Genomic DNA, 24138 nt, shown 5'->3' on the forward strand with positions numbered 1-24138 from the left:
CACTTCTTGTACTGAATGTACTATCTGTAGCAGTCATCCATATTGCTGTGAGTACCAGCAGTTCATTCTCAAATACTGTCTAGAATTCCATTGTATGAATATATCACAATTTACTTATCTATTTGCCTAATCCAGTTTTACCTCCTTAAAACAAGTTGCTGATTAATCAAAACTTGTTCAATAACAGAGACAGCACTGCACATGTGCTGGGTGGGAACGCATTGCCCTAGGATGACCCCAGCCTTCAATAAGGAAAATCTGGCTTCCAGCAGCCCAAGTACTTTGATTACTGATTCAAGTCTAGCCATGGGCCAAGGTGCAGCTTACTAGCTCCTAACTCCTTAAATTTTGCTCTGAACTTTGGATGTGGGAGATGGATTTGAGAGCCTTGCATCTTGTCTCCTTGCCAGTTGACTTTGCAATAAAGCCTTTTCTTTTCTCAAAAGCCAGTTATTGGCTTCTGTGTACATCAGGTAGTGGACCTTTACCTGGTAACACTAGTAATATATTGAAAGGATAATACACCACAATTAAATGAAGTTTATTCCAGGAACACAAGGTTGTTTTATCAATTAAGAATCAATCATGTTATGAACAGACAATATTCCAATGAAGACATGCAGATGGCCGACAGACACATGAAGAGATGTTCAACATCACTAATCATTAGGGAAATGCAAAGCAAAACTACAGCGCAATATCATCACCTTACACCTGTTAGAATGGCTGTAATTACCAAGACACAAAATAATAAATGTTGGAGAGGGTATGGAGAAAAGGGAACCCTCATACACTGCTAGTGAGAATGTAAACTGGTGCAGCCACCGTGGAAAACAGTATGGAGATTTCTCAAAAAATTAAAAATAGAAATACCATATGATCCAGATATCCCACTACTGGGTATTTATCCAAAGAACTTGAAATCAACATTTCAAAGAGATATATGCACCCCTATGTTCATTGCAGCATTATTCACAATAGCCAAGACATGGAAGCAACCCAAGTGTCCATCAACTGATGAATGGATAAAGATGTGATATATATACACAATGGAATACTACTCAGCCATAAAAAGACAAAATCATCCCATTTGCAACAACATGGATGCAACTTGAGGGTATTATGTTAAGTGAAATAAACCAGACAGAGAAAGACAAGCACAGCATAATTTCACTCATATGTGGAAGATAAACACATGAATAAAGAGAACAGATTAGTGGTTACCAGAGGGGAAGGGGGTAGGAGGTAGGGCAAAAGGGGTAAAGGGGCACATATGTATGGTGACGGATAAAAATTAGACTATTGTTGGTGAGCACAATGCAGTCTATATAGAAACTGATAACTAATAATGCACACCTGAAATTTCACAGTTATAAACCATTATGACCTCAATAAAATAATTTTTATTGGCTGAGAAAAAGTCAATCATGTAATATGCTATACTACCCAAAAGAAGAATGTAATAGACAATAATGATCTCTCAAAGATGTCTGTATTGTAATCCCCAGAACCAGAGAATATACAGCAACAGGGAATTAAAGTTGCAGACGGAAGTAAGGTTTCTAATCAGTTGACCTTAAAATGGGGAGATTATTCTGGATTATCTAATCACATAAACTCTTACAAGTGGATGAGGGAGGCAGAGGAGTGGGTTAGAGAAATACCATGTGAGAAAGACTAAACCCACAATTGTTGACTGTGAAGATGGAGGAAGGGGGCCAGGAGTCAAGAAACGTGGTGGCCTCTAGGAGCTGGCAATAGGCCTCAGTTTCCAGACAGCAAGAAAATGGGATGTGGGTCCTACAACCACAAAGAACTGAATTCTGCCAAAAGCCCAAATGAACAATAAATGGATTATCCCCTAGCATCCCCAGAAAGGAACATAGCCTGCAAATACCATGACTTTGGTCTGGGAAGACCCATACCAAACTTCTGGCATACAGAACTGTAATATGATAAATCTGTTGTAAATTTGTGATAATTTGTTAAGACAGCAACAGAAAACTTATACAAAGAAAAAAATCCATATGATCATCCCAAAGAAACAGAAAATATGTTTACCTTTCATTTCTTGCTATTAAAAAATAGAAGGGCCGGCCCTGTGGCCGAGTGGTTAAGTTCACGTGCTCTGCTTCAGCAGCCCAGGGTTTTGCTGGTTTGGATCCTGGTCCGGGACATGGCACCGCTCATCAGGTCATGCTGAGGGGGCGTCCCACATAGCACAACCAGAGGCACTCACAACTAGAATATACAACTATGTACTTGGGGACTTTGGGGAGAAGAACAAAGGAAAAAAAAGAAAGAAGATTGGCAACAGTTGTTAGCTCAGGTGCCAATCTTTAAAAAAAAAGATAAAAATGCATGGGTAGCATCCTGGAATTTTTGGAAGCAAGATATATCATATTTATATGCCCTGGTAGGACTCTTTTACTGAAAAGTCTGTATGGATGCAGGCAGAAGTGCAAACTATCCTGCTCCTCAGAAATTATAACACGGTAAATCAAACTCTCTTTAAAACATATAAGGCAAACAAGCAATCATGGTACACATCATCAGTAATGAAATATATTAACATTATGAGGACGTTGGCATGATATAATGACTGACATGATATCTTCTCAGTGGTATACTAGGCAGAAATAACTCATGCTAATCATGAGAAAGCATCAGACAAAGGCAGAGGGGCAAGTCACAAAATGATTCACCAATAATCTTCCAACGTGTCATCGTGGAAGGCGGGCTACGGCACACGCAAGGGGAGTGGAGAACAGGGAGGATGTACATTAGGTAGGCTCCTCAGATCCAGAGCATTTGGATTTTCCCCTCTCCAAGTGCAGCTGACCCCTGCCCTAGTCCCCAAGACAGCCCCAGGCCACCTAGGATAACCTCCACTCCAAGCCTTTCATTCCAACCCCGCCTCCTCAAGCGGGCAATAGGCCCGCCCCCTTTCCTCCCTCCTGGTCCACTCCTGCGCGGCTCCCCGTCTGGCGCCTGCGCACTAGCGATCACCCGACACTGTGGGCGGGGCCGCGCAGGCGCCGGTACCGCCCATGGCCCCGCCCACCCTGGCTTTGGGTCCGCCTCCGCGCACACGCACTTCCCGCCACGCCTCCCTGCCCACCTCGGCCGAGCCCCGCAGAGCCCAGCCAAGCGAGCGCGGCGCGATGGACGGCCGAGTGCAGCTGATCAAGGCCCTCCTGGCCCTGCCCCTGCGGCCCCAGCCGCGACGGTGGAGGAACCCGATTCCCTTCCCCGAGACGTTCGACGGCGACACCGACCGGCTCCCGGAGTTTATCGTGCAGACGGGCGCCTACATGCTAGTGGACGAGACCCTGTTCTCCAGCGATGCCCTGAAGGTGACGTTCCTCATCACCCGCCTCACGGGGCCGGCCCTGCAGTGGGTGATCCCCTACATCAGGAAGAAGAGCCCCCTCCTCAATGATTACCGGGGCTTCCTGGCCGAGATGAAGCGGGTCTTTGGATGGGTGGAGGACGAGGACTTCTAGGCCAGGAGACCCTCGGCCTGGGGGCGGGTGCTCGGGGAGGGTCCGCTGCGCCAGTGGCCGCCGCCCAGATCGCGACAGGCGTCCTCCCGCCACGCCTCCCCCTCCCTTACCTTCGAGTCGCCGCGATCTCCCCCGCGCTCCTGTCCCCTCCCGCGTAGTGCTTGCCTCTGTTCCAGGAATAGCACTCCAGGTTCCCGCTGCTGCCGCTGGGCCTCGCTCTGGAGCGCCCCGCCGCCGCCCCCTCTGGCCTGCCCGGCCCCTCCCGTGCACACTTGGCTGTGCCTGTGCTCCAGCTGCAGGCTGGGCTCCGGTTACACTCTGGACAGACCACTCACAGCCCGCCCCCTTGCCGGACTCCCGGGCCTGCATCGATGTGCCCAGAGACCTGCGCTGCCGCCGCCATCACCATCCACCGCATCCCACCGACAGACTGCAGCCTCCAGCGATCTGGACTCACCCGGGAGGTGTCTGAGCAGGCCACGGCCCCTGGACCACGATTCAGACAGCCCACTGCCCCGCCTGTGAAGGGGCCGCCAGCCTTTCACCGTCAGCGGGACCCATTTCCTCCCTACTCCCAGAGACAACTTCTGCTCCTGCCAGATGGCCGCCAGGTCCCAGGAGTGCCTGGCAGCTAAATCGAGCCACTTGTTTTCTCCTGTGGACCTGTTAGTTTTGCCCAGAATCCAGTTCTCTCCTGAATTTGCAGCTGTCTCTCTGATGTGTGCCTTTTGTTCAACACAGTCACCCCTGCACTCTGCCCGGCTCTTCTACACTACCTGGACAAAAGTCTTTTCCTTATTTTCAATAAATGTCAGACGCTATTAAAAAAGAAATTGAGTCTCAATGACTGTGGTGCCTCTCCCTCCCTGGTCCAGTACCTGGGGTCCGTGTCTTGTTCAGCAGGTATGTCCCCTGCCATTGTGTGGCTGATGTTGAGTCTTCATCTAAAACAGAAAAGATAATCGGTGGTGGTCCCGGTGATGGGGACCCTGCTAGTAGATCATTCAATCCCAGATGCTGACTCTTCTGAACCACTCAGTTCCATGAAGCAACGGACCTTGATCTGATTTTGGCCAAGGTGAGGTAAAGAGAAGCGAGCCAGCATGCTGTTGGCAAAGATTTCCTCATTTCTAAGAAGCTGCTGGGAAGCACACCACCTGACTTTTACAAGCCATAAATCCTACACATTTGTTGCTGAGCACCTGCCATAGTTTTCTTTAACCCATTTTTCAGGGAACCAGCAGAATGACAGGTGCTTCAGAAAAAAACATTTACATTTATAGAGTCTGAGTGTGTGAGTAGTGGAGAAAGGAATGTAGAACTGAGATGGTTAGTTTAGGTACAAACCTGGTTGATCACCTGCAGGACAATAAAATTGTAACTTTAATGGGCGGAAAAGAAAAAAGTGTTGTTCTTTACTGTGTCTCTGTGTGTTAACCTCTACATCTGCAGTGCTGGAAGAAAGCCTCTGCTCCCTCATCTGTCGCTGGGGAAAGTTGAATATCCTAATAAAGTCAGATAAAAGATGGGCTTAGAGGACAGCACTCAATCAACTGCCTCATTTCTAATTTGGGTGATTTTTCCAGGACATACAATAGAGGATTCAGTCACAACAGTGATTTTCACTGTTTCCTCTCCCTCTTCATTTGAGCAGGTAAACTGTTGCCTATCATGAGCAGTGGTCCATAGGGCTGTACATGGAGCTGGAGGCACATTGTCTGCATTATGTATCTGGTAATGTTTTTACTCCCAGGAATAGTGGAAACGTCATTCACTTGCAATTTGGCTTGTGGTGGGTCAAAGTCTTGAAATCAGAGGGAATATTTGACTGACTTAATAAATAAAATGAAGTTGTTAGGGTTCGCAGGGTTCTTAAGACAATTGAAAGCAGCTAATTATGAGGTTCCAATTCAAGGTGCTGTCAGCCTACCTTCTGGCATGGGTTCGAAGGATGACTGTGTTAAGCGTATTCCCTTCTGGTTTTAAATACAGATTCTGATAAAGTGGTTTGAAAATTGTTATGGAGTTGGTCCAGCGTATTCCCTCTGATCTGTGTCCCACCTGGCTCTAGAGGTCTGTAGAATGGGCAGGGGCTACTGGGTATTCTTTGAACAATGTCAGTAACCCCCTACGTGCCTCGACAAAAATGCCCCTGCGTTTTCTTCCTCCTGCCAGAATGGCTCTGTTAGGGAATTGTACATTGGTCTACACCAGTCGGATCCTCCCAAGTCCTTTTTCGTGATAAAAATATCTTGGGGAGGGATATTATTTTTCCAGAATTAATCATGAACATCTTAGCAAGATTCCACAAAGGGACAGAAGAAATGGCATTTGTAAAACGAGAAGGGGTGCTATTTTTCATTGCTTTGCAATCTCATCCCTTGCAGTTGTCATTTTATTTCCTCTCCTTCATTTTCTACTCTAATCCAAACAAGCAACCACACTTGAGAAGTAGACAATACCAAGAGACTGAGAAGGGAAGAGGAATGCAGAAGCTACTGGGCAGAAAACGAAATGAGCTTCCAAAAAAATCTGATGGGAAGTGAATCCCGTGAAATGCCCAGTATAAATAAATTAGGGAAGGCCACCACCTCCTACAGAAACCTGTACCAATTTCTGCTGATATCATTCAAACGAACCCACCCTCAGTATTCCTTCCTGGAACACACCATGCGCTATGAGAGAAGGGCACCAGCCAACCACTAGGGCTGCAACAGTTTTTATCAGTCCAAGTGGTTTGTGTTCTTGGAGGGGGCAACACCTGCAGTGGGACAGGCATTACATTGTGTGATAGTATCATTTTTTGTTATCTGGAAGAGAATTCACCCTAGAACATGGGAGCCTATTGGCTTGTAAATGGCCATCTTCTCCTTATGTCTTTTCACATGTCTTCCGTTTATGCTTGTTTGTCTCTGTGTCCACATTTCCCCTTTTTATACGGACACCAGACATACTGGATTAGAGTAAAATGACCAGCAGAATGTCAGAGATGCTTCAGAAAAGCATTTATATTTATAAAGCTTTGTGTAAGTAGTAGAGATAGGAATGCAGAACTGTGATTGTTAATTTAGGTACAAACCTGGTTGATGACCTGCAGAACAATAAAGTGATAACTTTCTCAAATAGGCAGAAAAGGTAAAACCTTATTCCTTACTGTTTCTCTGCATGGTAATCTCTTAAATGTACAATGCTGAAAAAAGCCTCTGCTACCTCATCTACAGCTGGGAAAAGTTAAATATCCCAATAGAGTCAGATAAAGGTGAGCTTATAGAAGAACACTCAATCAACTCTCAATTTTAACTTGATTACAACTGCAAAGACTCTATCTCCAAATAAGGTCATGTATTGGAGGTTTGGACTCCAACACCTTGTTTTCTGGGAGACAAAATTTGTGGAAATTAATAGAAGAATCCTTAACTAAATTGAAATTGGGGAGGCTTGTAGGGGGAGTTCTCACGCCCTATCATGCATGGTCAATTACACTAAACAGGAAGAGGCTGATGCTTGCACCTTCCACAGGAAGTTAAAACTACTTTACTACTGAAGGAAGATTTCTCTACTCACCAGGCAACAGCTCAGCTAATGAGAAACCGTTGCTACCCTGAACTGTTACTTTCCCCCAGTGGACTTTTGTTTAGAACAGTCCCTCTCTACTCCCCCTTTTTCTCTATAAAAGCAAGCTCCCCTCATTTGTTTCCTAGATTTGTCTATGGTTTGCCATAGCATGCATATCTCGAATTGCAATTCTTTTAGATATTCCTGAATAAACTCATTTTCAGGGTAAAATAGGCAAATTTGCCTTTTAATTTGACAACTTCAACTAATAATACGTCCCATGTTCCTATCAGTGTCTCATGAGATAGACTCTCTAGCCTGTTCTGATCATGTGGCTTCTTTTTATATATCCTGTATATCATTTCAGTCTGAAACGGATAGAAGATGTGAGGGAATTCACCTCTCTTTAAAAAGGAAGAGGTCCTTGTAACATCCTTTCAGTGCAGCAAGTCTGTGGGAGGAGAGAGAGAGAGAGAGGGAGGGAGAGGGGGAAGGAAAATTAACCTTAGCGCAATACAGAACTTCAACCCCTATATTGGCTCCTGAGCATGTACACAACCTTTTTTTTCTGGTCCATCTTACACAGCTTTTCAGAAGACTTTTTAGATATATCAGTATACTCACTCGGCAATCTTCTCCTCCCCATCAGAAGTGTCCCCTAGATCTATATATCAGGCTTAGGACCTAGATAATTTTTGGAATTATAAATTGTCCTAATAATTTCTTATACATTTCAAAATCTCTACATGACATTATAATGCAGAGACACAAGAGAGTACTAGCGACACAGATGTTTTTACAACAACATTTTGAAATTTGAAAAATTATTATATTCGTCGTGAATTACATTGGTGCATTCAGCTCTCTAATCTTTATCAGATTGCATGTCTTAGATGGTTAACATATATTATTATATGCCTAGTGTTAGTATAATGCTTTCACAATTCATTAGCCATCCACTTTAACTCTTCTCTGCAAACCTTGACTGATCATTTGTCAGTCAGTGACTTATTTATTATGTACTACCTGTGTCCCAGGCACCATGCCATGAACTATGATACATCGTTGCAAAATTATGGCACAGGTCTTCAAGGAATTTAGAGTCCATTTGGCCATAGTGGAAATACAATATGGATATAGAGTCTCAGCTTTGGATTTGATTAAAAAGGGCTTCAATCTGTGCTTGGTCACACCAGCTGTATGACATTACACAAATTTCTTAAACTTCCTAAGCCATTATTTCGTCACACGTAAAGTGGGTAAAATAATAATACTGAATTCCTTATGAGAAATCAATAAGCTAACAAATATAAAGTCTGAGCATTCACTAAATGGGACTTAATGTAACTATAATAACAATAATTTTTATTATACTTGTAGGGTGTGGTAACTACTTGGGGCTTGTATATGACAATGGGAGCGTAAGATAAAGAGCATTTAAATATACCCTAGGTGAAGCAGAGACCATCTCTATAGAGGAAGTAATAAATCATTTGAGACTTGATTCCATTCTAAGAGGGCCACCTCTATCCGAGGTTCAGAAGAATGAGAGACTGTGGTTTGTATATAAAAGTCAGGGACAGGACATGGTAGGAGTTGAGATGGCACAGACAGAAGGCTACATCATGAAAAATCTTGTTTGTCATGCTAAGGCATGTATCAATTATCCTGTATTCACTGGGGAACGGTGCAAGTATATTGAATAGGGGACCGATGTGATTAGGTTGTGTTTTAGCATTCACTCTGGGGCTGATGTTCAAGATAGATTGTGGGAAGATGGAATGTGGGCCAAGTCCAGTAACAAGCACTTTGCAGGTGATAGTTATCGAGGGCTTAAAGACAAAGAGGATGGGGAGATAAAAGTGACTTTCAGATTTGTCAGAACTTGGTGATTAGTTGGAAAGTGGAGGTTGGAGAGAGGTAGGGATCTTGGATGGGCCCAAGTTTCTGGCTTAGGCAATTGGGCCATTCTTGGACCTGACATGGGCCAGCCTTTTTGATTCCTTTGCATGGAATATTTTGCATTTCCTCATTGCTTTCCTGTGACTTTCACCAAACTAATTACTATTCACTGGATCTGTTCAATTTATTCAGAATTTCTTCCACTGAGGCTATTTTAGTAGTTCCTCTAATAGGCATCCCAGAGGTCCTCAAACTTTCATACAGCACCATGTTGAAATGGGATGAATCTCATTAAATTGTGGATATTCAATCCATTTTTTAACAGATTTAAAACTCGACTTTAGGCCAAGTTATAATTTACATGCAATAAAATCACCAGTTTTAAGCATACACTTCAAAACATTTTGAAATACATAAATACATATATACATATATACGTGTGTGTGAGTATATGAGTGTATTAATCACTTCCTATCCACCTTTTTGGTGAGGGAAGGATTCCTGCCCTAGGGTTATGGGGATGGCTTAACACTTGATACTGGGCACACAAGAGCAACAGCAGTTTATTAGTCACATATATTCACGACCCAGGAGAGGAGGACACTGCACACCACACAGAGGGTTGCATTTGGAAACAAAGTGAGCAAGTGGGGGCTGTGGGAGGCAGGCTTTGTAGTACCAAGAGGATGTGGTGCCCTGGTTCCTGGCAGAGGTTGCGATTGGCTTGTTTGAACAATTCCTTGTGCTGACAGGAAACTGAAACCCGCAACTTAGAGATAAGCAAGAACTGCACCAGGTCTCCCTGATAAGAAGAGTTGTTTGGCTGGCGGACCCCCTCTACAAGAGCAGAGGGGGGAGGGGAACTTGTAGTTAGGGCATTTGCAGTCCTCCCAGTTTCCCCAAATGTCAAGGGAGCACATAACATTGGGCCTTAATTTTAGGCCTTACACCACAGTATATGTATAGACATATACATACATGTACGTATTCACATATGTCTGTGTAAACACCACCACAATCAAGATATAGAACATTTCTATCACTCCAAAATGTTTACTTGTGCCCCTTTGCAACCAGTCTCACTCCTGCTCCAAGCAATGTAGCACTACAGATTAGTTTTACCTGTTCTAGGACTTCATATAAATGGAATTATACAGTATGTACTATTTTATATCTGACTTCCTTCACTTCGGCATACTGTTTTTATATTCATCCATGTTATAGCTAGGTAGTATTCCAATGTATGGATATACTATATTTGTTTTATTTATTAATCCATTTGATGAAAATGTGGGTAGTTTCTACTTTTTGGTTATTATGAATAAAGCTACTATGAAAATAATTACACAAGTCTTTATTTGGGTATATATTTTCCTTTCTAAGGCAAACACCTAAGAGTGGAATTTCTAAGTTATATGGTTGGTGTATATTTAACTTTATAAGAAAGTGCTGAACTGTTTTCCAAAATGGTTTTACAATTACACATTCCCACCAGCAATATATGAAAGTCCCAGTTCCTCTGCATCCTCACCAACGCTTGGTACTGTCATATTTTAATATATTTTAAGTTTATTATTATTTTTTTAAATGTTTCTTTTTTTTAAAGATTGGCACCTGACCTAACATCTGTTGCCAATCTTCTTTTTTTTTTCTCTTCTTCTCCCCAAAGCCCCCAGTACATAGCTGTATATTTAGTTGTAGGTCCTTCTGGCTCTGCTATGTGGGATGCTGCCTCAGCATGGCTTGATGAGTGATGCTAGGTCCACGCCCAGGATCTGAACCGGTGAAACCTTGGGCCACCAAAGTGGAGTGTGTGAACTTAACCACTCAGCCATGGGGCAATTTATTATTTTTAATTTTAGACATTCTAGTGTGTGTGAGTCTTATCTCATTGTATTTTTGATTTTTATTTCCTTGTTGAATAGTAATATTAAGCATATTTCTTATGTCCTATTGTCCATTCATGTATCTTCGTTTATAAAGTGTCTGTTCAAACACTGGGCCATTTTTTAATTGTCATTTTTCTTATTATCGAGCTATAGTTATTCTTTGTATACCCTGGATAACAGTTTTTGTCAGATATATGTATTTCAAACGTTTTCTCTAGGTATGTACCTTGCCTTACAATTTTCTGAAAGTCATCTTTTGAAGTGTGACTTTTTAACAGTTTATATGAAGTCCAATTTATAATTTTTGTCTTTTATGATTTGAGGTGCTCCAAAAAGAAAATGCCAAGATAGAATTAGACATTCAAGAAGTTTATTGGGGGAAACACCTGTGAAGGATAAAGAAGAGACAGAGAAGAAGGGACAGGTGATGGGAGCCTTTAGTCCGTGATGCTAGTCTGACACCTATAAAAGGAGAGAGAGGAGAAAGGAAGAGCCTCAGTCTGAAGTTCAAATCTGGAAAAATCTCATTAGGGCAAATGGGAAACTCAGAGCGACGATTGTCTGCTGTTGGAGTCCTATGTAAGAGAGGAATGGCTCAGCTCTAGTACCCCTACTCTGCTCAGTCATTGGCTGGTGGCAGCCTGAAGAGAACACGACCTCAGTGTGAAGGTTATATTGGGTCCAAAAGGGCAGCAGCTAGAATGTGGCTGCTCATATTATCCTCATAGGAAGTTGTCTTGAAGGGAGATCCGAGCGGCACACTTCCATGCCATCCTCAGTACACCTCTTGTGCAGCATAGATCTACTCCATATAGGTTAGGGAAGTATCTCCTTCATGGTTCCCATGATGTCTCTTCCAGAAAGAAAACTTGGAAGATTTGGATTAGTGTAATGAACTACAGCCCCAGTCGCTGTAATTGGTCTCCACCCACAATTGTGACTCATCCTCTTCCTCCTCCAATATCCATTCTAAAACTTCATCATTTTTACATATCATCTTGCAGGTCTTGGTGGTTTACCTGGTGGTAAGGACTTGAGACCTTGGCAATCATATCCCTCTCAGTCTGTTTGCTGCAAATGTGCCGCAATTCAGTCAAAATTGAGCAAAATAGTACCAGGAAGTGCCCACGTGAATTACCTGGGTTCAAGCCAATGGAAGTTTGTTTCCTTTTTTTTTTTATGGCTGAATAATATTCCACTGTATTTATGTACTATGTTTTCTTTATCCATTCACCCATCAATGGACATTTAGGTTGTTTTCATATCTTGGCTCTTGTGAATAATGCTGCAATGAACATGGGAGTGCAGGTATCTCTTCAAGATCTTGGCTTCCATTCCTTTGGATAAATACCCAGAAGTGGGATTGCTGGATCATATGGTAGTTGTGTTTTTAATTTTTTGAAGAACTCCCATACTATTTTCCACAATGACTGTACCAATTTACATTCTCACCAACAGCATACAGAGAACACGGTTCTCTTTTCTCCACATCTTTGCAAACATTTACCTTTTATTTTTTTTTTAATAGCCATTCTAACAGGTATGAAGTGGTCACTCATTGTAGTTTTGATTGGCATTTCTCTGATGATTAGTGATGTTAAGCACGTTTTCATGTATTTGTTAGCCATTTGCATGTCTCCTTTGCAGAAATGTTTATTTAGGTCCTTTCCTCATTTTTTAATTGAGCTTTTTTTTTTTTGAGGAAGATTAGCCTTGAGCTAACTACTGCCAATCCTCCTCTTTTTTCTGAGGAAGACTGGCCCTGAGGTAATATCCGTGCCCATCTTCCTCTACTTTATACATGGAATGCCTGCCACAACATGTCTTGATAAGCAGTGTGTAGGTCTGCACCAGATCCGAACTGGTGAACCTGCCCAAAGTAAGAGCATGCGAACTTAACTGCTATGCCACTGGGCAGCCCTGAGTTAGTTGTGGTTTTTTTTTTTTTTTTTGCTATTTAGTTGTAGGACTTCCTTATATATTTGTATATTAACCCTTTGTCAGATATATGATTTGCAAATATTTTCTCCCATTCCGTAGGTTACCTTTTCATTTTGTTGATGGTTTCCTTTGCTGCGCAGAAGCTTTTTAGTATGATACAGTCCCACTTATTTATTTTTGCTTTTGTTGCCTGTGCTTTTGGTATCATATCCAAAAAATCATTGCCAAAACCAAAGTCAAGGAACTTTTCACCTATATTCTCTTCCAAGAGCTCTTATGTCAAGTGTTCTGGTAGATTTATTAAGTGTTCTTACCATAAAAAAATAATAATAAAGGAGGCAAGCAGAAACATTGGGAGTTGGTGGATATATCTACGGCCTTGATGGTAGCTATGGTTTTACAGGTGTTCACCTATCCCCAAGCTCATCGAGTTGTATACATTAAACATATACAGCTTTTTACATATGAATCACATCTCAATAAAGTGGTTTAGAAAAAAAGAAGAGACCAAAGAGCCTCCCCATGTGAGGATACAGCAGGAAGGCAGTCATCTGAAAACTCAGAAGAGCGACCTCACCAGACACCGAAATCTGCCAGCACCTTGATCTTGGACTTCCCAGCCTCCTGAACTGTGAGAAATAAATGTTTATTGTCTAAGCCGCCTGGTCTATGCTATTTGTTATAGCAGCCTGAACTGACTAAGACAAAGAGTGACCGATAACGGATATGAGATTTCTTTTTGAGGTGATGAAGGTGTTCTAAAATTAGATTATGGTGATAGTTGCACAATTCTGTAAGTAACCATTGACTTCCACACTTTAAATGGGTGAATTTTATGGTATGCAAATTATATATCAATAAAGCTGTTAAAAATAAAAAGTGACCCTAGACCAGACAGCATATTGTTTAAGAGTGTAGGGCTTCTGGTGTCTTCAAAGTGGGTCTCAGCTCTGCCACTTTTTAGCTATAGAACCTTGTGCAAATTAGTTGCCTGTGCTAAGCCTCAGTTTCCTCAACTACAAACGGTGCTTACCTCATGGAGGATGTTGAGTATTAAACAAGAACATCTGTGTAAGGTTCCGGGGACATAGAGGGTACTCAAAAATCTCCAGTTGTTTTGTTATAATATAAGCCTTCATCTCTAATTCAAGGACATCCTTTAAATGGAATAAAATGAGCCTTATGAAAGGTAAAAAAATACTGTAGATTTAAGAATTTGTAGAAATATAGTTAAAAGCAATATTTTTATGAACATCAACCCCATTTGTACCTAAATTAACAATCTTATTACTGCTTTCTTTCCCCTACAATCTTTGATTATTTTGAACTGGCTCTGTAATTCTGTTGGTTTCTTGAATAATGAATTAAATAAAACTTTGATGGGTGTTCATCAACAAGCTGTGTAATAATTATGGTTTTAACAATCTGAGAGTCAAACTTTCAAACCACTTATTACACAACTTCTCCCTACCAGGATTGCCCTGGAACCCGAGATCTCAGAATACTAAAGCACTCAAAGGCCACTTTGTGCCCTCTGTGCCTACATTTCTTATATTTAATTTTTTGTCCATGTTTCTCACAAAATTTGTGTAATGTCATCTTAGTTATAGACTTCAAGTCAATATTGGTCCCAACCACCAAAAAGAACCTCCAAAAAACAAAGGTTATTGCAAGGTTATTGAATTTTCTCTCTCACGCCTCTTATATTCCTCTTCTCTCTATTAGTCTTTATGTTTATCTCTCTTTTGGTGTTCAATTCTGAGGTGGGGCTTCATGATGGGGGACAGAATAAATTGCTGAGAAAGAAGTGAGGGGAAAAAAACCAAGAATGACAACTGTAATGGGTGAGACAGCAAAATAATTGGTATGGACTGAATGCTTGTTCCTCTTCCCAAATCCATGTGTTGAAGCCCTAATCCGCAATGTGATGTATTTAGAGGTAGGGCATTTGGGAAGGTGATTAGGTTTAGATGAGCCACCAAGATGGGATTAGTGCCCTTATAAGAAAAAGAAGAGAGCAGAGCTCTCTCTCTCTCTCTCTTTACCATGTGAGGATACAGCAAGAAGGCTGACATTTGCAAACCAGGAAGTGAGCCCTCACAAAACACCTAATGTATCCACCCTTTGAGCTTGGACTTCCCAGCCTCCAGAACTGTGAGGAATAAGTGCTTTGTTTAAGCCTATGGTATTTTGTCCTAGCAGCCTGAACTGACTGTGACACTAATGAAAAAGAACCTCCCTTCTCCCCTTACAAATGCCATTTCTTCCTTCTCTTTATGGAATCTTGCAAAAACGTTCATGATTAATTCTTACAAATTATTAACCCTCCCCTAGAGATTTGTATCATGAAAAAGGATTTGGGATGATACAACTAATGTAGACGAAGGAACAATCCCTAACAGAGCCATTCTGGCAGAAGAAGAAAACTGCAGAGGCATTTTTGTTGAGGGAGGTGGGGAGTTACTGACATTGTTTAAAGAATACCCATTAATCCCTGCCCATTCTACAGACCTCTAGAGCCAGGTGGACACAGATCCGAGGGAATATGCTGAACTTACTCCATAAAGTAAACTGCTTCCAAACACTTTTCAAACCACTTTAGCAGAATCTATGTTTAAATCCAAACAGTGAATGTGCTTAACACAATTGTCTTTCATACCCATCCAGGAAGACCAAGTGCCAGCACCTTGAATTGGAACCTCATGATTAGCCTGCTTTCAGTTATTTTAAGAACGCTGTGAATCATAAAAACTTCATTTCACTAAGCAATTCAAATTTTTCCCCTGGCTTTAAGACTTCGGCCTATTTATTACATGCCAAACTGCAAATTAATGTGGCCTTACTATTTGGAGGAACAAAAAAAATTATCAAGACACGTAATACAGGTAATGTACCTCCAGCTCAATGTATGGTCCTGTGAACCACATACATGAATGGCAAAAATTTACCCATTCAAATGAAGAAAGAGGTAGATAGAGGAAAAAAGCTATGAAACACTGGCATGATTTAATTCTCTACCCCATGTTTGGGAAAATCACCAACATTTAGAAATGAAACAAAAAAGTTGATTGTACAACCTTTAAACATCATACCAGCGAATTGTCTCTAAGCCCACCTATGGGTCATCTGACTCAGGATATTTAACTTTGTTGACCAAGAATTGGTGAGGGAGTGCAGGCTCTTCACAGTACTATAAATATAAGATTAACTGCAGATATGTACTAAATGCAGATACACAGATAATAAATGCAGATAAACAAGAAGCAATGACTTTCTTCTGCTCATTAGGGAGGTTTATACTTTTATTGTCCTACTGGTCCTCATCCAGGTTTCTACGTAAACAATCTCATTTCTTTGTGCTTTTCCCCATCTCCACTACCTACATAATGAAGGTGCTATAAATGTTTTTTTAAAGTACCCATATTATTCTTGTTTCTCCGTATAATGGGTTAAATAAAACTTTGACATTGTTCACTTTCTGTGCGGGACTTATGCTTTGTGACAATTTGGGTGCTTTCAAATAGCTTTTTGTAAATAACGAAACCTTGTCAGAGAAGCCTCCTGACTAACTTCTTATATTGCCTTGGCCAAAATAAAGTTCCAATTTTTAAGAGGCTTGGAACAATCCCAACTAGTTTAGAAGATTCATTATGTGAATTGAATGGTCATCAGTGAGGTCTCTATCCCCAGAAGCACCTCAGGATTCTAACTTTGATGTTTTATACTCAAGAGTCAACAGAGAGGACAGTGTCGCTAACATCACCCACAGAATTGCAAGGGGTGTATCCCGTGAACAAGACATGGACCCCTTTAACAGGGACAGGAGAGAGGTGCCATAAGTATAGACTCATTTTGTTAAAGAGTGTCTGACATTTATTGAAAATAAGGAAAAGACTTTTGTCCAGGTACTGTTGAGGAGTTAGGTAAATGGAGGAGTTATACTGTTGACCAACAAACACATAACTAAGAAAACACTGGAAATTCAGAAGAGAACTGCATTCTGGGCAAAACTAACAGGTCCACAGGAGAAAACAAGTGGCTCGATTTAGCTGCCAGGCACTCCTGGGACCTGGCGGCCATCTGGCAGGAGCAGAAGTTGTCTCTGGGAGTAGGGAGGAAATGGGTCCCGCTGACGGTGAAAGGCTGGCGGCCCCTTCACAGGGGGGGCAGTGGGCTGTCTGAATCGTGGTCCAGGGGCCGTGGCCTGCTCACACACCTCCCAGGTGAGTCCAGATCGCTGGAGGCTGCAGTCTGTCGGTGGGATGCGGTGGATGGTGATGGCGGCGGCAGCGCAGGTCTCTGGGCACATCGATGCAGGCCCGGGAGTCCGGCAAGGGGGCGGGCTGTGAGTGGTCTGTCCAGAGTGTAACCGGAGCCCAGCCTGCAGCTGGAGCACAGGCAGAGCCAAGTGTGCACGGGAGGGGCCGGGCAGGCCAGAGGGGGCGGCGGCGGCGCGCTCCAGAGCGAGGCCCAGCGGCAGCAGCGGGAACCTGGAGCGCTATTCCTGGAACAAAGGCAAGCACTACGCGGGAGGGGACAGGAGCGCGGGGGAGATCGCGGCGACTCGAAGGTAAGGGAGGGGGAGGCGTGGCGGGAGGACGCCTGTCGCGATCTGGGCGGCGGCCACTGGCGCAGCGGACCCTCCCCGAGCACCCGCCCCCAGGCCGAGGGTCTCCTGGCCTAGAAGTCCTCGTCCTCCACCCATCCAAAGACCCGCTTCATCTCGGCCAGGAAGCCCCGGTAATCATTGAGGAGGGGGCTCTTCTTCCTGATGTAGGGGATCACCCACTGCAGGGCCGGCCCCGTGAGGCGGGTGATGAGGAACGTCACCTTCAGGGCATCGCTGGAGAACAGGGTCTCGTCCACTAGCATGTAGGCGCCCGTCTGCACGATAAACTCCGGGAGCCGGTCGGTGTCGCCGTCGAACGTCTCGGGGAAGGGAATCGGGTTCCTCCACCGTCGCGGCTGGGGCCGCAGGGGCAGGGCCAGGAGGGCCTTGATCAGCTGCACTCGGCCGTCCATCGCGCCGCGCTCGCTTGGCTGGGCTCTGCGGGGCTCGGCCGAGGTGGGCAGGGAGGCGTGGCGGGAAGTGCGTGTGCGCGGAGGCGGGCCCAGGGCCAGGGTGGGCGGGGCCATGGGCGGTACCCGGCGCCTGCGCGGCTCCGCCCACAGGGTCGGGTGATCGCTAGTGCGCAGGCGCCAGACGAGGAGCCGCACAGGAGTGGACCAGGAGGGAGGAGAGGCGGCGGGCCTAATGCCCGCTGGAGGAGGCGGGGTCGGAATTGAAGGGGCGGAGCTGAGGTTTCCCAGGGCGGGCTGTGGTGGAGGGTAGGAACCATCCGATGAGCCCAGGACTCCTGGCTCCGTGTGGTGAGGGTGGAGCCTGCTTTGGTTGTAGAGGCGAGGGTCCCAGTGCTCTGGAGCTGAAGAGTGCTCCTGGTTCGCATCCCTCCTGCCGGCCACTCATTTGTCATTCCTAGTTCCGCAGAGGGCCATTGGTCTCTGGACGCCCCTTGTGTGAGGTTGTGAGAACACATTTTCCTGCTTATTCATGCATCTCTCTGCCAGACGTTGTTGGCACCCGGGCCACAGATGTCTGCCACATTCATAGGAAAGCCCCAAATATTAGCCAACTTAATTCAGAGCTCCCTCTTCAAGTAATGATGACCATGGCGAGGGAATGTAAGGAAGGTTGAATGTTTAGAATTCTTTTTGTTTGTTTGTTTGGCGGAGGAAGATTCGCCCTGAGGTAACACCCATGCCAATCTTCCTCTATTTTTATGTGGGTGGCTGCCACAGCATGCCCCACACGAGTGGTGTAGGTTTGTGACCAGGAACTGAACCCGGCCCACAAAAGAGGCACACACCAAACTTAACCGCTAGGCCACCAGCCAGCCCAAGAAATCTCTTCATTTGCTTTTTTAAGAGACCCAAATAGAATAATCAATATAGAAACTGAAAGAACAATATATAGGAGGTTGGATGTTTTCCAAACACGACTTTATACATGTTAGTGTGTAAGAATAGAGGAAAAACATAGCTAAGAGTTTAACAAATGGGAAGGGAGGTGGGGAACTTAGCCATTACACGTTCTACCTGAATTCAATTGTGGGACTGAGTATAAAATAAATGTAAATTTGTCACCAGCTTTCATATATACGGGAAAACAACCAGTTAAAATATGTAATGATGTTATAGACTCTAGTCAGAAAAAACACGTAGTGCCTAGGCATATATTCTTTAAATTGTAAAAGTCACCTGAAGAACTGTTTTAAAAGCTAAAGAGGGACACAAAAGAATACTCAAACAAATGGGACAATATCCCCAGATCTGAGGTAGGATGACTCAGTTATCATAAAGATGTTAAATTTTCCTAAGGTAAATTATACTTTCAACACATGATCAGTGATGGGTCATGTCGTGAGATAAAGGTACGTTTGATGCAATTATGTGCACTATTTTCCCCACGACATAATCTTACCAAGACACCAGGAGGACTTTATTTTGAGTAGACAAGGTTATTTTAACATTTATGTGGAAGTATAAACAATCAAAAATAGTGTGCAAGTTTTCAAAACTTAAGGGCAATGAAGAATGACTTACTTCAACAGATATTTACAAATATGTTGTTATTTATTAGTTTATTTTTATTGTCTTTTCTCTGACTAAAATACAAGACGGAGTCAACCTCAGGTAGCCTTGATGTTACATAATTGCCTCTGATTTTTTTTTTTTTTTTTTCGGGAAGTGCCCCGCGGAGAGGGCTTTTCCACAGCTGGCTCCCAGTCCGGGTAAATAAGCAATGGGTTGAAAATGGGACTTTTTCAGGGAGCTTTGACAGGTCCAATGGTGACAACGCTCTAGTTTGGGACTTTTCAACCCCATCCGCCAATCCATGAGTTTGCACTGTGAGACTGTTTCCTTCAGCAGAGCCTACCTGCGCCCGCATTCCCCTCATCAGACCTCAGCCTGCCTACCTGCATGGCCTCATGCCCTGCCCTTGCCCAGAGCCTTGAGAGCCAACTCCAGATATTCAGGATAAGAGTCCTTTCCTGTCCCACAGAGCGAGCCTCGGCAACCCTCTCTGCCTTGGCCTTCCAGGCTGGCGACCAGGACAAAGGAGTCCATGACAGGCTCACGGTTTCCCCTTCCATCCTTCCTCAGTGGATGTGATGAGTCTCAGGTCACACACAGCTTAGGAGGTAAATAATGGACTGAAAGATACGTCATAAGAAAATATCCGGAATGAAGCACAGAAAGATAAACAGATGGAAAATACAGATAAAGTAAGACACATAGAGGATGGTATGGAAAGGACTGGACAATATTTCATTGGAGTTTCAGAAGAAGAGAAGAGAGAGAATGAAGCAAAAGCAATATTTGAAGAGATACTAGCTGAGAACAAACACCTGGCGGAGAAAAGTGAAAGAAATCTACACCTAAGCATGTCTTAGGAAAACTGTGGAGAACCAAAGAGAAATGGAAAATTCTAAAGCTTTCAGGGGATCAAAGCAAATTACCTCCACAGTAGCAATAATTAGCCTGAGAGTTGACTTCTCAACAGTAACAAGATAGAAACCAGAAGAAAATGAAATACGTTCTTCTCTGTGCTGGAAGAAAATAATCCCTGGTGGAAAAATCCTGTGCCCTGCCTATGCTTGAGGAATGAAGATGAAAAACGATAACTTTAGGGGCTGGCCGCAGGCATAGTGGTTAAGTTCCTGTGCTCGTCGGATTCAGCGGCCCAGGGTTGCAGGTTCAGATCCCGGGCACGGACGTAGCACCGCCTTTCAAGACAGCCTGTGGCCGCATCCCACATAAAGTAGAGGAAGATTGGCACTGACATTAGCTCAGCGACAATCTTCCTCAGACAAAAAGAGGAAGATTGGCAACAGATGTTAGCTCAGGGCCAGTCTTCCTCAAAACAAAGACAAAGAAAAAGAAAAGAAACAAGATATCTTTACAAAAAAAGAAAAACCTGAGAGCACTTGGCACCAGCAAAACAGTACTTAAGGGAAATACTACCAGATTCCTCGGGCAGAAGAAAAATTTTAAAATGAACGAAAAGTAATCAATTGGCAATATATGTGGGCAGATCTGAGTGAATACTGCCTTATGTTGTTTACAATGTGGAGAGACTTAAAACATATCAAAATAATGCGTAGAAATCAGTAGCTGATACATGGAGGTAAAGTTTTCTAACTTTGTGCTTTGCGTGGGGAGATATGGAAAGTACCACATCAGATGAGGATTTCCATAAATCGAGAAAGCATCTTGTAATCTCTACTGAAACCACCGATGATAGTAAACACGCATAAAACTTGGAAGAGAATGAAGGAGGAGTAGGAAATGGAAAAAGAAAATAACGGATTCAAAATAAGACAAGAAAGTAGAGAAAAGGGAACACAGATCAGGATGGCAGGACAAATGGAGCTCACCTATTAAGATGACAGCTTTACATCCAAATATATCAGCAAGGACGTTAAATGTAAACGGGCTAAATGCGCCAATTAACAGATGAGGATTGTCAGACTAGATAAAAATACAAGGTTTGATAATATTTTCTTCACGAGAGAAATCCTCCATTTCAGTTTGGATAGAGGTTGGAAGTAAAAGGACGGGGAAAACTGTATTGTGCAAATAACTAACGGAAGCTGTTGCAGCTAAATTAATAGCAAACCAAATCGACTTACAGACGAAAAGTATGAGAAATAAAGAGGGATACTTCATGATAAGTATGATAATGATAAGACGTTCAATTCACTAGGAATATCAAGTCATAATGTTTTACGTGCATTAACATCCACTAGAAATGTCTAATGGCAACTGGACAGAACGTCCAGGAGAAAGATAAGTACAAATCCGCAATCCTAGTGGAAGGTACTTAATGCCGTTTTCTCAGTAACTGACAGGACAAGCAGAAAACGATTTGTAACCGCAGGCCCTCCAGGACCAGGTCAACTGACCCCTGTCTTATCAACAGAGTGATTCAGAATTGTCTTTCAGGAAAAATGCAAAGTCGGGCAGCCAGAGCATGTGTAAAACAAGAAATCCTGACCTGAAATGACCTGGGATCTAAAGATCCTCCTCGCCACGGAACCCAAGGACCAGGACACCACCAGAACTTGAAAGTCAGACTCTTATCAGAAGTGAGGGGGTCCCTCACTTGGGAAGATCTGCCGTTAAAATTCCTTCTCCACCTCATCTAAAATGTTTAGGCCCCCATCCTAAATGTTTAGAACCCTGTCATAAATGTTTACAACCTCATCATAACTGCTTGAAGCCCGCCAATCAAAACCTGTCCCACCAGCGTTTCCATGTGGCAGCCTGTTCTCCCTAGCCTCTTATGTTTCGCCCCAGATCCTGAATCGGGCAGACAGATCTGAGGGCACACCGCCCCCTGTCTCCCTGCAGATCGATCTTGCAGAAAAAAAGCTGATTTCTTCCCCCAAAAGCTGATGCCATAAATAATTAGCTCGTTTATGCGCACTGCGCAGAGAACCCAAATTTTGTGCAGTAACAGAATCAGTAAGGAAATTAAAGGTTTTTCTAATTGCAAACATGACCTGGTGGAGATGCACAGAGCACTGCTGCCAAGAACTGAGGAATACATATTCTTTTGAGGGAAGCAGGAGGAGTGCGTAGGAAAGCGCGGGAAGGGGGGCTTCGTGGGGACGGAAATGTTTTATGTCTTTTATTTTTTATTGAGGTCACATCGCTTAATAAAATTATATAAATTCCAGGTTACCTCTTTACAACCCACCAACCAACCGTGAGAAGAGATGTTCTTTCTTGACCTGAGTGGAAGATTCTCCCCATTTTCTTTTGAACACTTTTCTGTCCAAAATGGTGGGTTTTCTTCAATATTTCTAAGCCGGCAAAGCTTAATATTTAGGGATGTAAGCTTAGTCGGTGAAACTAAAAAGTGATTATTATGAAAGTCAGGATAGTGGTGAACTTTGAGAGGGAGGAAGAAGATTATGATGAAGAGGCGCCAGGTGTGGCGCTTCAAGATTGCTGGCAAGTTTGATTTCTTCATGTGCATGGCAGTTCCAGGCTTTCTTTGTGATAAATCATTGAGCTGTGCAATCTGTGTGGTCCTGATATATATCACAATACCACAACTATATCCAAGCGTGCTTATGTGTGGGGGCTCCGGGATTGGAGGTGGCCTTGTCTTTCTGTACTGCACCGGGGCAGGTAAAGCGCAGGCTCCGGCTTTGATCTTTTCACGTCCCGACCCTGAGAACACAAGTCGCCCGTCCTACCAAAGGAAGGTAAAGGCTTTATCGTTCCCTTGGAACTGCCCCAGGAGGTCAATCCTATGATGCCCCCTGAAGTAGGGGGGGTAAACCGGCCAGAGGGGTAGCAGCAGAGGCACAGGGAGACGTAAGGAAGGTAAGTCCTGATGATTGCGCTAGAGCGAACCAGGAGAGCAGTGCCGCCCAGAGAAGTGGCATGCCTGGGAGCTGCTCCCCATCGTGCCCTGGAACAGAGAAGGAGGGGCATTCGGTGCTCTCCATCGCACTCCGAAGAACATCCAAAACCTTTCCAAACATAACGAGGTCCTATGAGAACCTGACCCTGCCTACTTCCCAACGCACCTGCTCCCAAGCGCCAACCACCCTCATCCCTGCCGCAGCCATTCTGCCCTCCTATTCCTTCAACATGATAAGCTCACTTACTCAGTCAGAAGCCTTCTCTTCTCAGGCTGGGAAATAAAAAGCCAAGGGCCCTTGGGGCAGTTGAGGTGAGGGGTTTGTTCAGGGCCTCTGGGTGGTTGTGAAAGAGGGGAGGTGTAAAGAGGATTTGGGCCGGTTAGGGGAAGGCAGTGCCAACACCAAGAGGACCAAGAGTTGCAGAGTACAGGGGAGATCCAGACAGGGAAATTCCTTTTTTGAAATTTGCCCAAATTCCTTTCCAGAAGGATTGTGCAGATTCAATCTCCTTCAAACAGTGTGTGCCCTGCCCAACCCTCAACAGTGCCACCAGCGGTGATTTCCTTTTTAATAACAGTTGAATGCAATGGATCAGAAAGTGAGTATAAGCGCACCAATTTGCACACTTTTGCATACATTTCCACTAGAGTGGAAATCACTTTGCATCTTTATAGTTCACTTGTCTTTCATCTTCTCAAATTATGACTTTGCCCATTTGTCCCGGTCTAAGTTTTGCTTATCTACTTGTATAAAGTATTAGTGGACATATTACACATTTGTGATGACAAGGAAGATGTTTTATAATTACCTGATATCACCACTTTTTGGACAACTGTAATTGTTGAAATTCTAATTAGTCAAGTGAATTTCTGTGGTTGTTATACTCAATTCTATACTGGATGGAGA

The 24138-nt window shown here is 43.6% G+C and overlaps 1 protein-coding gene across 1 annotated transcript; it reads left to right on the top strand.

Annotated features, from left to right (window-relative positions):
* The first annotated feature begins 3063 nt into the window (after nt 1–3063).
* Nucleotides 3064–4339, top strand: LOC100053981 (retrotransposon Gag-like protein 8). Its single transcript, XM_005614517.4, has one exon. It carries the CDS (start codon nt 3165–3167, stop codon nt 3504–3506), a length of 342 nt encoding a protein of 113 aa, XP_005614574.1. The 5' UTR covers nt 3064–3164; the 3' UTR covers nt 3507–4339.
* The last annotated feature ends 19799 nt before the right edge of the window (nt 4340–24138 follow it).

Source organism: Equus caballus, chromosome X (assembly GCF_041296265.1).
Source record: "Equus caballus isolate H_3958 breed thoroughbred chromosome X, TB-T2T, whole genome shotgun sequence".
Classification (NCBI taxonomy): Eukaryota; Metazoa; Chordata; class Mammalia; order Perissodactyla; family Equidae; genus Equus; species Equus caballus.